Genomic DNA, 15,603 nt, shown 5'->3' on the forward strand with positions numbered 1-15,603 from the left:
GATAATTGCTCATAAATGATCAGAAGCGTCTCTTGTCTCTGCCTTTGTATGTTAATTTGCAAAAGTAATGAGTCGACCTATAACCATTTATCTTGGAGCAGAAAAGTAGGATCAGGGAAAGGTGGAACTTCTGACTGTTTATCAGATGTTTCCTCTGAAGAGCAGAAAAACATGGGGGCACAAGGGAAGGTTCTAGGGGAATAACTCTGAGAGTACCACAGGGCAGTTCTGAATCCTGGAGGTATTTCCCAACATGCTCTCTGTCAGTAGTTCCTGGCTGGGGTGTAAAAATCACATTTTGTCCTGGCTATCATTGAAGGTGGAAGCAGAAATTGAGCAGGACAAGATTTCAGCTGGTGGAAGGACAAGAGACCTGAGAGTTGAAAAATGATTTGACAAAGGAAGAGAGCTGGTATGGTACCGCGGTGAGAGCTGGACTGGCAACCCATGTGAGAGATTTAGGTTTAACGTATAGCATACAGACCCTGAGGAGTGATAGGATTTGTGTGTTTGGGTACTGACTCTTACTTCTTTAGTTTAACACTTACTTTTTGTAACTAAGTTGGTCTTCTTATTGATATTCTTAGAATGTAACAGTTCAAGAGTGCCCCATCTAGTACTACGCCCAATGAATAATTAGAATTTTTCTTGTACTTTAATAAACTATTTGATTTTTTAATTAGTAGTCACACTAGTGATGTTTCCTATTCTCCTTTATGTATAATGATATTTTTATTTGAATATATTTTCTCTAATGATTTAATTTATAACTATTGTATTTCTATATGTAAACTAATATCCTCTCATTTCCCTCGTGTTTTGTGGGTGCTACTCAAAGAGGTGGCCATCCCCAAACCCAACATCACCACTCCAGATACTCCCCTCATGCTATTTAAGCCAGTAAGAAGGATCATGTTTCTTTGGTTGGAATTATTGACTTTCAACTTTTTCTGTTCTGGGCTTCAGATTCTATTTATGAATTGTGTTTTTAGGACTGTTCACTTTAGAATTGCCTTGGCGTCAATTCGTTTTGCTCTTTGAGCACTTTTGCTATGTTTTTTCATTGTTGATAAATCTTTTAATTTATAACTTTATTTTGTATATGGTTTCTCAAGCCAAATGGGTGCTGGTATGGTACCATTGTGGGATCTGGACTGGCAACCCACTTTGTAATATTATAGATATGGGTACTTTCTGTATTCTTCTGAGTAAAGCTTTTGTCAGAATCATAACATAATTGTTCAGTAGGGAGACTGATCTAATAGATGTTTATTCTTTGTTGTAAAAACAGCAATTGATGTACAGCATAATGTCTCTGGTAGTATATTAGCTTACCTTGCTTCTTTAAAAATAGCTGGCATTCACATACAGTAGACAGCTTTTCTTAGAAATCTGGACATCTACCTGGGTGCTGAGTGTTTCCCAAAGTATTCCCCTGAATAATTATTGAGAAATTTTAGTTTGTATGACAATATTAAATTGTCTGAAATTAATTTATTAAAACCTTTTTTTTCTTTGGTCTTGTCCATTTTGGGAGATGGAGATCTGAGACTGAACTCTGTTAACAGCAGTGTTATTTTACCTTTTTTTTTTATAATCCTGAGGTATCCTGTATTTATTCAACCCACTGGGCTTTAATTACAGTATAGGCAAGTATATACACGCATGAACAGCAGCAAAAAAGGATCAGAAGGAAATGGAAAAGACAGCTAAAGCTTAATCTAATTCTAAACGGGCCTCAAGTTCATGTTCAAAGTACGGCCTGCCAGAGACTGACCTGGACCAGATAGGCAAAAGAACAGATCTCCGGGGACCTGACGGTGCAGCATCAACTCCAGCCGAAAGAGAAAGTGGGAGGGAAACAGCAAGTGAGTTGGGCCAGGAGAACTATTTGATTTTAGAAGGTGCGTTGGAACTGAGCATGAGCTTTACTCTCTGTGCTGTCAACAACCCCCTGCAAGTCAGTGGCACCGACTCCAACCGGACTTGCTACTCCACCCGTGGAGCACAGAGAAGACTGAAACGAACAGTCCAAGCTGAAGGTAATGATCACCACAATGATTGCCGCGGTAGCTGCCTCTCTCGGTGGGGACATGAAGGAGCTAAAAGAGTAATATAAAGAAGGTTGCAAGTGAGACAAACGATATAAGGAAAGATATAAAGGACTGTGGTGGGCAACCGGGTCCCATGCCCAGCCAGGACGCCCCTTCTGCATATGTTCCAGGGGAGCAGCCATGGGCTCCTCAGCACCTCCCCAGGATGCTTAGTGGCAACCTCCCTGGCTGACGTGGATGCCTCAGTATCCCACAGGGCTCAATGGGAGATGGAGTTCTCCACAACCCTGTGGGGATCTGGGGTGGCCACCAGGTGGTGCTGCTTGGATCCCAGAGCCCATGTGGACACCTCTACAGCCCCGTCCGGAAGTGCAACTAGCCACAGGTGATCAAGCACCTGGAGCACTTCCGGATGGGCTATAAAAAGGGCCAGCATCCACCACTAAGGAGCCAGAATCAGGAAGAAGAGGACAAGGTTACCTGGGAGGAGTGGTGGTGGTGCCAAGGTGAAGAGAAAAGTCTCTGTGAGCTGCCTAAGTGCGACACGGGGAAGACGTGCTCCACGGCTGAAGAGCGAAATAAAAGCCTGTTGATTTTACACGTGCCTCAGTGTGAATCTGTGCCGGGTCGGGCACCTATATAGCACCTTTCTCACAGGACATAAATATGACAAATGAAAAGCTGCTTCAGCATATTAATTATAAGTAATTGCTTTGAGACAACCTTTAAAGGTATACTAGGACAAATTGAGGAAAAATACAGGAAAATGCAAGTAAGTTTGAGAATAAATTTAGAGCACTTGGTGCTCAGTTTGAAGACATTAAGCAAACGTTCATGACTCATATTGAAATAGTTGAACAATTGGCATCCACCACTGACGAAAAAGCAATGGCTACAAAATCTGAAAGCACAGTGCTTGGAAACAGACTAACTGAGCTGGAAGGTGGATATAGAAGAAATGATATAAGAATTGAACGTCCAAACCTAGTGAAATTCATAGTTGAACTATTCTCTAAAATAATTGGAGAGAACTTTAAATTAGACACTGAGATATCAGCAGCTTACCGTGTACGTGGCTCACATGCCTGAATACCTGAAAACCTTATTGTTCATTTTGACAAATTACAATCTAAAGTAAATTTGATGTCAGTTCTCAGACTGAAGCAAGAGATTATATTTGAAAATAACCACATTCATATTTTCCCTGATTTCTCACCTTCAATAGTTGCATTTTAACTGCATTAAACAGTGCTTTCACAAAACCAAAATCAGATATGGCCTCTTGTATCTTGCTAAATTGAGAGAGGAGATTCAAGGCAAGTTCATCATTTTTAGTACTCCACACGAAGCAGAAAAAGAGCTAAAAAAATTCATCCTGGCACTTTTTGAAATTTTATCGAGTCACATCGTGTCCTGGCAAGGCAAAGAAGATTTTACCTGCAATTTGGTCCATTCGCCACAAGACTTTTGACATAATTATACACTCTATTACCTTCTTGGCTACTTTTATGTTTTTTTCCCCCAAAGGGGATTGTTTAACATCATACCCTTGGTTTACTGCATTAGGATTGTACTATCATACATTATCTGCTTCTCCATGGGTACTGTTTAAAATCATTCCCTGGGTTTATTCTTTCAGGACTGTTTAATATTATATTCTGAGTTTATAGTATTTGGACTGTATTGCCAATAAATATATATCTACTTTAACCTTTCTACATCGCTGCTGGGGGGCTTGTTTTGTTTGGGCATGTTCTGTCTCTAGGCATGTCAGAGGTCTGGGACTTTGTGAAGTGTAGTCTTGCCTCACGTGGGGAGGCAAAAAATCTTGGTCGGGAAGAAAGAGAGAAAGCTATTTCTAATCTATCCTTTTTACCCCATTGTAAGTGCCAACACAGCAATAGGCTTCATAGCCCTAACTCCTGGCAAAACTGGAAATTAAGGTTAAAGATAGATAGATGGAGAAGCTATCTTATGTAATAATGTACTACCCTATTTATGTCCAGATCTTGCAAGTACGACACTATTGTTATCTCTGACCATCCCCCTCTGATTATAAAACTCAAATCACTACACCCCAGCATCACTACGCCCCATCATCTCACAGATGCCATCTCAACCCCCTGTTATTAGTAGACCAGAACTGTACAGAATTTATATCCAAGCAAACTAGTTGAATGGGACTACCTATTCACTACATTGCACAAATTTGGGTTTGGCCTGAACATATGTGCATGGATCAAACTACAACATACCAGTCCAGAAGCTTCAGTTTATATTAACAACATTATTTCAGAGTACTTCAAACTAGAACGTGGTACAAGACAAGCTTAAATAAACAGTTGCCCAGTGCACTATGCATCCTTATAGCTTGGATGGAGAATTTCGCTGTAGCATAAGTGATTTATGTATTTGCTTAGAATGTGACATGACAGAGGTGATCAAAAGAAGTGTTTTTTTTTAAATTAAATATTGAGAGAGGACTTCCCACCTCCACTCTCCCCAACTGTAACCCATAAGGCTAATGTCATGAGGATGTACGTTGGGATGTGCTGTCCTTGTTTCACATATCACCTTAATGAAGTCATTACTTCTACAACAGCATATGTTCTATAGCTTAATAGAGAAAAACTGAAGGTACCCCTGCTGCCTGCAAAAAAGGTTGCGAAAAGATGAGCGATCACTGTCTCTCCCTGTACCTGGTTTTAACATTTCAGTTGCGATTAAATTGAACAATCATTGTGTTATGCTAGATTCCATACGTTCCTTTAAATTGTATGTCAAATTGTACTGTATGTCATGCATTATGTAGTTGTGTTATATCAAACTATTACTAAATCAGCTTTGTTTTACCTGATAAATGGATCCAGGCTCCACCATTTTCTGATGCATAGTCCTGTTGAGATCCTCGTCTATGCCTTTGTTACATTAGAATTGGATTATGTTAATCAAATTGGTGTTTCAACAAGGAAATTTAGAATATTTACATACTAAGCCGTGCTACCCATCTATGATGGGTTGAAACCAACGTTTGTGGTGTACTATCTGTTGAAATGTACTTTGTAATAAATGTAATGAAATCATTAAATTTTTCATTCCAACAGATAACGTGTCACAAACATTAGCTCAACTTTTATGAATCCCGTACCAAATGGCATATAACAGAGAGACAGATTTTGTGTTGTTAGAATTCATTACAGGATCTTCATCCAACAGTATTGTCCCTCCATGCTGCACATATAATTAAATATTCTACACTATGCTGTTCTGAGTCAAAACTTTTTTTTTCTTTAAGAAGGAACAAAATATTGACTTGGAAACTGTCTTCATGTTGTTGTAAAGATTTACGCAAGAACTGTGTGGAAAGCAGTTTTCAAATTTACACTTAAGGCAGTATGCAGAAAAGCTTGTTGTTCAATGTTTTATCTGTTTTCTTCTAGGGATTAAGAATTTTGTTTACTGATGGATCCAGAATTATATTCCGGTTAAGTGGTACAGGCAGCACAGGTGCCACTATCAGAATCTATGCTGAAAGCTACGAACGAGACCCAGAAAAACACAGTAAAGAAAACCAGGTAAGGAAGAATTACTGTCTGTTTGTTGTTTTGCATCACTAAAATTTAGTCCTTCTCAGTGACCAAGGGGATTCTTACTTAGTCTTATAATCCCCATCGAAATATATGCCAGCCTCTGCTATAATCAACAATTTACATGACTGCTGGCTGGAAAAAGGTTTAGGGATAGCCAACCCATATTCTGAAAAAAATCACCAAAATAAAAGTAGCACGTCTTTACAGCTCAGCATTCTCAACTGAACTGAACTAATAGAGTGAGTCTGTTCTATAAGTATGGTGAATAAAAGGAAGAGGTGGAGTCAGGATGGACTGAACTGGAACTGATGTGGCAGGAAGGTGAATTGTGGAAATGATGTCATCAGTATTGGTGAGGTCTCTGAGAGGCTGGGCCTTCGGCTGAACTGCAGAGGAACAAGAGGAGAGAGAATCAGGTGAGCATGCCAACCCCCAGTCTGGCTGCTGAATAGCACTATTTGACTCTGTAAACTGTCCCACGTGCGCAAGTGTGTGACACGGCCCCCTCTTAGCTCAGTCTTGTCGAGTTGTGTGGCCTGAACAGAGAGGTCATGAATTCGAAAAAGAGCATCAGTGTTGGCTAGAAGAGAGCCCCGGTGATAAAGGACAGAAAACTTGTAAAGCTGGAGGTCTAAAAAACAACAAGTGACACATGGTTTAGACTCCAGAGCGGCATGTTCAGTGACCAGAGTAAACTCACGGCAAAAGAGCTAGTACCTCAGCTGTGTTACTACCCATTTGATCGCCAAGGCCGCCTGTTTCACTGCTACATACCTGGTTTCCCTGGCCAACAGTTTCCAGCTCAGGAACATGATGGGGTGTTTGACACCATCAACTCTTTGACTCGACACAACACCAAGTCCTGGGTCCAAAGCATCAGTCTGGAGTATAAAAGGCAGAGAAAAGTTAGGAGCCATTAGAACAGGTGCCGATATATGGGCCTGCTTTGTGAAATAAAGCAGCAGCTTTACTATCACATACGACAATGTTAGGGGCCCGTTTCTTCATTAAATCTGTCAAGGGTGCCGCTTGCTCTGAGAACCAGGGTACAAACTGGCGGTATTACCCGACCAAACCAAGAAAGGCCACTTGGTTTTTGGATGGGGCCACTTCAATATGGCATCTACTTAGGAACACTGTGGTTTGACTGTACCACCACCCACCAGGTAGCCTAAACATTTAGCCTCACACCATCCAAAGAAACATTTCTTAGGATTGATACTAAGTCCAGCTTTTCCAAGTGTCTGGAGCACAGCCTGAACCTGCTCTAGGTGTTTCTTCCATGTGTCAGAATAGATAACCGTGTCATCCAAGTAGGCAGCACTATAGAAATTCTGGGGCCATAGCACTTTAGGCACCAGAGTTTGGAAGGTGGCAGATGCCCTGTGCGATCCAAATGGAAGAACCTGATATTGCTAGTGTCCACTAGGGATGCTAAACACTGTCTTGACCTTTGTAGGATCTGGACTGACCTCAGTGGGCGAAGCATCTGTCTGCAACAATAACAGCCCTGATATCAGGGGATCGGGTGTCCTCACTGCAACTTCCATTGCATCACATTGGGTAGCCATGTGACTCTTTTTTGCCAGCTGTGTACACGGTGTGGGAACAGTTTGGGACAGATTCTCACCATCCATTTCCAGGCCCAATGGCTTGAATGGAGGGTTTTTATGATACCGCTTTTACTCTCTGACTACTCTCTGCCCAGAATCATGGGAAAAGGTGGATTTTGAATTACTGCCACCTGTAAAGCCCTTTTAGAGCTGTCAAAGCTGATGATGCAGATGGCGGAAAAATACCACCAAGTCTCCCCATGAATACAGATTAAACTGATCTTCCCTTTAAGCCATATATATATATATATATATATATATATATATATATATATATATATATATATATATATATATATACTGTATATATATATATATAGGTGTTAATGAGGAAAATGACCTTCACATGTAAACCTAACTTAGCCAATCTCTCCATAAACCACTCTGGAGCCTCAAAGCTTTACCATTGCACACAGCTCCACACATGCAGCCTAAAGGCACTTGTTTTATTAAAAATGTATTCACTGCTATGGACCCCTAATGCCCAGCACCACAAATAGACCCATCCATTGCTGTCTACTAGCATATCTCAGTCCATCCCTAATCCTCCTCACCACCCCTCTTACCCAGCTTCCCAAGGTGCTCTTCTTTCTTTTGCACCCATTACACAAACATGTACTACTGGCTTTTTTCAGTACCAGTTTTACTACATGGATTTTGTGATGGATTCTTTAATCAACAGCATAGTCACTCCTCCTTCACCCTGACATGTTTTCTACCCCATCCTGCATTTTCAAGTATTTCAGTCTGTCAAATTTAGGTGTTAAAAAAGGGCTATGTTAGAGAAGGAAAAATAAAGAAATAACTAGTTAAAGCAAAACTAAGTAGCAGAGGAAGGTGATTGACAAATGGCACCTGTCAGACCAGTGTGGTGTGGCTAGTAACACCAAGACGCACACAAATAAAGACGGTAGACTGAACTGGCATTAATTAGCTCTAGTTGCTGCTTTCCATGCATGACTATTAGGATAATCAAATTCAGCTCAGATGAGATTGAGTCCTGACAGTCCCATTGACACCACTCGTTTTTTTTTTTTTAATTCCTCAGTGGTCTTAGCATACATAAACATACATCAGTAACATCAAAAATGACCCCATTAGGCCTAGCTACATAAGGTGTCTTAAGGGCTTGCTTGCTCTTATGTTCACTAATATGCTCTTGAACCCAGCAAGTGCATAAAACTTTCGGAGATGATTTGACTAGCAGTGATTAGGTTGGGAAACTATAGAAAGAGTTGCACTTTGGATAAGAAATTACATTTTCTGTTTCTAGTAGGTTCAAAGTTGCATACTAAAGATTACTTTATATACAAACTCTTACAGACAAAATGAGCTGCCACTGACTGGCATGTTTCGTTAATCTTTTTTGACTTTGAAAATGTGTATCTTCACACAGAAGGTTTAAATAAATTCATTTCATTTTCATTAGGGCCAGCAGAGGTGGACACAGGTTGACAAGGCAATTGTCTGAGAATTGTTTTGTGTTTCTGCATCCCAAGAGGCACACTCTCATCCTGGAAGCAGCTGTCTCCATCTAGCCACAGTGGAAGTGCTTAATCAAAACGAATGCCAATCAGACTGTTGGCATTTAATGTTTCTACAGACACTCAGGGCTTTGTGGCACATTTAGAAACATAGGCCAGGACAGCTGGGACCACACAAGAGGACAGCAAATGCTTTATTTCCCTTTCTTTGAACCTGTTGCTTCATATCCCGCTTGTCCATTTGACAACTTTTTTTAGTCTACAGTAAAGTTATAAATCTTAGAACTTCTTCTTTTTGTTTTTTTGTTTTTTTTTACCTTCATTAGCTTCAGCTGGTGTGATTCATCTTGCCTATAGCTCAACTTGACCTCTAAAGGTAAATCATGGGAGCAACATTTTAAACGAGAATTGGAAGGACCAGTAAGAAATATATACAGCAGTCAATTTTTATTTCATAAAACACTTTTCGTAGTGAATGCCACATCAATGGGCAGCCCAGTATTTATTACAGACACATACATCCTCAAATCTGCTTACTCCAATTCAGGACTTATCCTTATCCAGGCAGCACAGAGTGTCAGGACCCACTGAAGCACACATTCAGGTGGCCGATTTACAACTGCCAATAAACGTGACCTGTGCATTTTTGGGGTTAAAAAGAAAAAAAATACATGCATAGAGAACATATAAATTCCACACAGATGAAGACTGGGTGCATGATTCAAACCCAGAACACTGTGCTAGCCTCAAAAGTCATCAGGAATATGCACAAATAGAATCTGAGTAAAATAAGATAAGATAAATAATCAATTCCTGAGTCAATGATGGGTGTTCAAGTTTTTGCTGTGTGGATTCCACTTATTTCAGTACTACACTCGTACAAAAATGTCATATGTGGCCATGGTGAAAATGGACATTGGGGAATTTTGTTTGCACACAGAGGAATACTGTTTTTGTTTGTAGCTTAAAAGTATTATAAACTTTCCCAAGAGAATTTTTGCTAATCTGACTTTATACATGATACTCTGGCAGGGGTAAAGGACATTATTCTTATGAATATGCATGGAAGAGCCTCTACCGCAAAATACGGTGTGGTTGATGCACAGTAGTTTCCCCAAGTAAAAAGAGTTTGTGTTTGAGGATTTGTTTGCAGTGCAAGTGGTTGGCCTTATTCTGATATGAACATAAGAAATTTGACAAACGAAAATACGATTCAGTCCATCAAGTTTGTTGGTTTAGCTAATAGCTTTACTGTCCCAATATCTCATCCAGATGCTTCTTAAAGGTTGTCGAGATGTCTACTTCAACTAAATGTCCCAGCAATTTCTTTCAGATTCCCAGATCTCCCTAAGTAAAGAAGTGCTTCCTGGCTTCAGTCCTAATTGCCGTTCACTTTAATTTCTACTGGTGTCCTCTAGTGTGTGATTCTCAGTTGAACGAATTCTGCTGGGTCTACTTTATCAGTGCCTTGAAAGGCTTAAGAAGACCTGGATTAGGTCCCCACGTAGTCTCACCTGCTCGAGACAACAGGTTTAATTCTCTGAGTCTGCTAGAATAAGACAGATCTATAAATTGGAAATCATTTAGTTGCTCTCCTCTGCACAGCTTCAAATGCTGCTATGTCTTTCTGTAGCATGGTGACCACAATTAAACACAATGTTCCAGATGGGGTCTCACTGGTGTATCATACAATCAATGGCCTGTAGCGTCAAATCCCCTGCACAGGTAGCCTTTAGAGCTAAAAGCATGTTTGTAGCATTGTAGGGTCATTACTGTCACATGTAAAGCATACTTGCATGTTCTATTCAACATTTCGCCACTCTCTGGCGCCTTAATTAGCGAGCGTAACTACCTTACCCTGAAACTTCAAATCACACATTTGAACAGAACACATTTGTCATTACCAATGCAAATTAAAACAAACAAGACAAGAAAACACCAGTATAAAGTACATTTTTGAACAGATATACATTATTAACCAGGAATTTAAAATTATCCCCCAAGTACATAAGTATGCCATTAGTACTATGTTACGTGTACTGTACATGAATAATCATGACATATATGCTGTCAATGTTTAAAACGAGAAACACGTATGTACTTGCAGTATGAGCTGCTGTTGAGCAGCCATTTTACCTGCCATGTAAACTGTCTATTTATCTTGTGGTTGCAGCTTCAAATGGATGTCACCATCTCCATACTTAAGGAGATTAATCATCTTTTACTGGAAGAAATATTCTTTTTATTCAGCAGGCTGACTGGCTTTTTTCCAATTTGTAGGTAATATTTGTCAGTGTCATATCATAAATTCAGGACCCAGATGACACTAACCTGCCTTCAGCAGTTGATAGTTCTTCCCATGGATGGTGAATTTAGGGAGATATTCTAGCAGAGTTAAAGAGTGAGCCTGTTACAGTGGTGGTACCGTGACTTAGCTGTATTGAAGAGCAGATATCAGCTCATTTGCTTTTATATGCCCGTGTCAATTTTGATGTCTAATGGAAGAAATCAAACTGTTCAAACATGTATTCTACACTCTAGGGTTGCATCACTGCTTTTTATATGTTTCACCATTTGGTTAATTTTCCTTATAGAAGCCTATTGCCATGAAATTCTGACTTTTAAGTTCTTTTCTGGTACAGTATAGGAAAATTTCATTTTCTGAGCTGGTGTTATATGTATTCAGGGGATGAATACATTTCAACAGGTTAATGAAAAAAAAATTACAGCAACAACTGCAGAGAGACTGTCCACTAAATAGTACAAGAAACCATTCTGTTTAAACTTAAACATTCTTTCAAACCAAACTCAGGCAAGAGATGAAAGAGGCAAATATTAGTAGCTTCCTGAAGTAGGGTAATGAATGGTAAATAATTATGGGCCAAAATAGGGTAAAAATGGAAGAAGCTGGACTTTCAGGGATTGAGAATTAAGAGTTACACTTAAGTCATTGGTTCAGAATCCTGTTCATTTAACGCAAAAATATTTTCCATCTGACAGACAAGAGACACCAAGAAATATTCTGTGTCAGATTTTACAATAACATAATAGATTAAGACTCCTTTATCGATTTATTCATTCATATGTTTGTACAAATACACATACTGCAATAAAGAAACATTATTTGTACAAAGTGTTGAAGATCTCCTCAGACCTTAGCAGTTTAATACATGAATGCAGGAGTGTCCGCTGCACTGCCAGAGAAAATAGCAACAAGCTGGATGATTAGAAAACAAAAATAAATGCTGATTATGTGATTCCTTTTTGAGTTGGACACCTCAGTTCATTCTCCTAGGGGGCTTGTTTCACACCATTGTAGTAACAGAAAGCAGTTGCAGGTTTTGTTGGGAAGCACATAGTTAATTCCTGCTTCTGGTTTTTGCATTATTGCTCAGACTCATCTTATAATTGGCTCTTGTCTTTACAGGCAGTGCTGGGGCCTCTGATTGCCATCGCATTGAAGATTTCAGAGATTCATGAGCGGACAGGGCGTAAAGGACCTACAGTCATCACTTGAACCCAGACACATCAACTCAAAAGGGGCCAAAGACATACTGTGCTTCCATTTGACCATTGCTGCCAAAATATTAATCACCGTTGTGCCTTTTACAAGAGTTTTGAAATTCCATGTTCTGTTTTACAAGTCCTGTTTTTCAAGCCACAGTAGCCTCCTTAGCAGTATAACGTTTATACAGAGCAGTAATACTGAATGGGAACCATAGGCTCTGGTTGTTGTGGAAGTAATGTAGCCAAGACTTCAATTACTAAAGGGTTACCATACCTTAAACAATAGATCAAAATTTTGCAAAATTAACATCTATGTCTGTCATACCCTATTTTATACTAATTAGATTCATTATTATGGAACATCACCTTGAATCTGAAAACACAACACAACACTACACTTTGCTCAAGCACTCTGTTCTATTGTAATTACTTATTTGAAGTATGTATTTTTGTGAGTGACAACATTTTAACACCTTAATCCAAGACAATGCAGATTTTAGTTCTGAAAAAGCTAATGTTGATGAAACTACATACCGCTGCAAAAATAAAAAATCTTTATAAAAATTCAGCAGGTTTTCTATCAGAGTTAAATTATGCATAGCTTTATACTTTCTGCATTTACTTTATGAAGCGTCTGGACCTCCACTACTGCTATCACTTGCAAGTCGCTTTCCAGACATTTTGTTTTAAGGGTTACACATTTAAACCTCCAGAAAAGTAAATTTTGAATCCAGTAGCTCTTTCTTTTCACAATTGTCTTTCTTTTATTGAAAAGTGTTTATGCACATGTGTCAACTATGTAACCACTTCTAATCACTTCTCACGCTTTGTCCACTGTACGACACACTGTCTAGGCATAAACTTGTATGGTCTGAAATAAACAGCACAAAAATCATGCACTTACTGTACTGTACATATATATTTATTCTAATTTCTTCCAAAATGTATTAAGCATTAATTTTATGCACATTATTTGAATGGCAGAATTTATTACAGACATTAAAGTTATTTTTGTGAAAATCTTATAATTGATTTTCCACTTATCAAGCAATATAATATAAATACAATTCCTATTACAGGACTGACACCAGAGCTGCTTTTTAACCACCATGCATTTTTCCTCAGGCACTTATTCATATTTACGTTTGCTTTAAAAGCACGTACATCTTCAAAAACCTCTGAAGATATATACACACACACATCATTTACTGTAACAGAAAAAAATAAGATCACTTGGCAGCTAAAACTAAAAGAATTGCTTTTGAAGGATGGAAGACACTCTGGCTAAATGAGAGGCAGTGATACTTATGACACTTTACCAAATGGTCCTCCAAGATCTTTTTGACAAAACACAGTCTTAAATAAAATAAGGCTGTGTGTAACTACTTTAACATCAAGTTGATGTATACATTTTAATGCCTCTTTTCATAAAGCTGGTGTGATAAAGATCACTTTTACGTGCTGTGCTCCATTAGAGGTTTTTTTGTCCTGTTCAGAATGTGCTACAGATGGTAATGCAGATAACTTGGTCACCCTAAAGTGAGGCACCTCTGTTTAAAATATTTTTGCCCTGTAACGACACATTAAGTAAAAGAAAAAAATTGGTGATATACAGTACAATTATTTGGTTCACTTTTGTTGGCTGCCACTGTATTTGGAAAAAAGGCAGTTAAGGTCTATAGTAAACATAAAAAGAGTATTTGATACACAATATTTATTTTATTATAGCCTATGTTCTTTAAAAAAGTGAAAGTGAAAACACAAGATTATGTTATTCAAAAAGTGACATAACAGTGTAATCAGGATATTAAAATTAAATCCCAGAAAATCAAATATGGAAAAAAATAACCAGAATGAATACAACTAAATTTTATATGCAAAGGATCATGACGATATTCATATATAATCTAGAACTCGGTCAAAGTAATCTACATCCACATGAGATCATTAATCTAACTTGTTACAGTGGTGCAGTGCTGCTAAAAGTACCAAAGTAACACTTTCAGACTCTGTTAACTCATTTTTATATGTAGAATAAAATATTTTTGGTCAGCTACTTTATTTCATATTCCTACCCATGCATTACCTGAAAAGCTTAAAGACATAAGGGATCACTTTTGGTTCTGAAAGTGTTACTTGAGTCCATAATGTTTTATCAAGAAAATACAACATACAGTGGCAACAGCGTTTCAGTGCTGACAATATAAACAATATGACATCCGGAAAAACCCTTAGAAATATTTCCAAAATAACCTACTGCACATAGCACACAGTAATATATTCCAATGAATTCTCCATATGTGCGTAAAAACCCTTAGATAACTCTGAAAATAAAGAACGTAGAAAAGATAATAACAAATGAAACAAAATTTAATCATAACACCTTTACATGATCAGCTGCAGCTGATCAGAAATGAACAACATAGTGCTGACAATTACGTACTGTAAAGTAAAAAACACGTACAAAAGCACAATAACAAAATATCCTGTGCGCAAGCAATGCACAGAACGCACAAAGAAAGCTAAAAATGCCTTGGTATTTCTAAATCCCTTTTATGAAGGACATGGCCAGTGCATGCACATTGCACTCCAGTTCTGCACACACGCAGGCACTTGAGCCTCACAATGTGCCCAAGATCACTACAATGGTGTCATTCTATTATAGTCACATTTTAATCCTGCAACAAAAGAAAACAACAGCACATCAAAAACACAAGAGCTTTCTTAACAATTTACATCACATTGCTTACATTTGTAAGTTGCAAGTCCTTTCCTCCTGTGTTTCATTTTGTTTTTGTTTGCTCATTAGTTCAAACCATATAGCCCACAATGTAAAGCAGTCCCATCCACCATCACACTTCCCATTCAAACTTTGTCTGGAAATCACATAACCATTGTCATGCAGAAATGTAGATTGTTAAAATTTTTCACTTTTCAATTTCTACACCACTTTTCCCTTATAGTCTAAAGCAGGGGTGTCCATCTCCAGTCCTGAAGGGCCGCAGTTGCTAAAGGTTTTCATTCTAACCATCTTCTTAATTAGTGCCCAGTTTTTGCTGCTAATTAACTTCTTTTGCCTTAGTTTAATTAATTTCACTCAGACTGCTAAGTTGTTTCTTTTCCATTAATTAGCAGCCAAACCATAATGAGACACAAAACAAGCCTCCACATCAGCTCACCTGTGGCCATCATGCAATATCTGAAAAATAAGAAAAGGTGAAGGTCTCAGTAAGTCTGATCTGCTCAGATAACCAAAACACTTTGACGGTGTTGATAGAAAAAACAGAAAATCGACAGTTTTGGAAATGTCTGCTGTGGCAGAATGAGAGTGGCAGCAAGCCATGGAATAAAATGA

General features: G+C 38.5%; 1 protein-coding gene across 1 annotated transcript in view; it reads left to right on the top strand.

Annotated features, from left to right (window-relative positions):
* Positions 1-15,064, top strand: part of LOC120532632 (phosphoglucomutase-like protein 5) — a 215,647-nt gene extending 200,583 nt beyond the window's left edge. Inside the window, exons 10-11 of the mRNA XM_039758802.1 lie at positions 5,495-5,629; positions 12,169-15,064. Of these exons, the coding sequence (XP_039614736.1) occupies positions 5,495-5,629; positions 12,169-12,258 (225 nt within the window). The 3' untranslated portion in view covers positions 12,259-15,064. The remainder of the gene's footprint in view (positions 1-5,494; positions 5,630-12,168) is intronic.
* Positions 15,065-15,603: the final 539 nt, after the last annotated feature.

This window comes from Polypterus senegalus, chromosome 7 (genome assembly GCF_016835505.1).
Source record: "Polypterus senegalus isolate Bchr_013 chromosome 7, ASM1683550v1, whole genome shotgun sequence".
NCBI lineage: Eukaryota > Metazoa > Chordata > Cladistia > Polypteriformes > Polypteridae > Polypterus > Polypterus senegalus.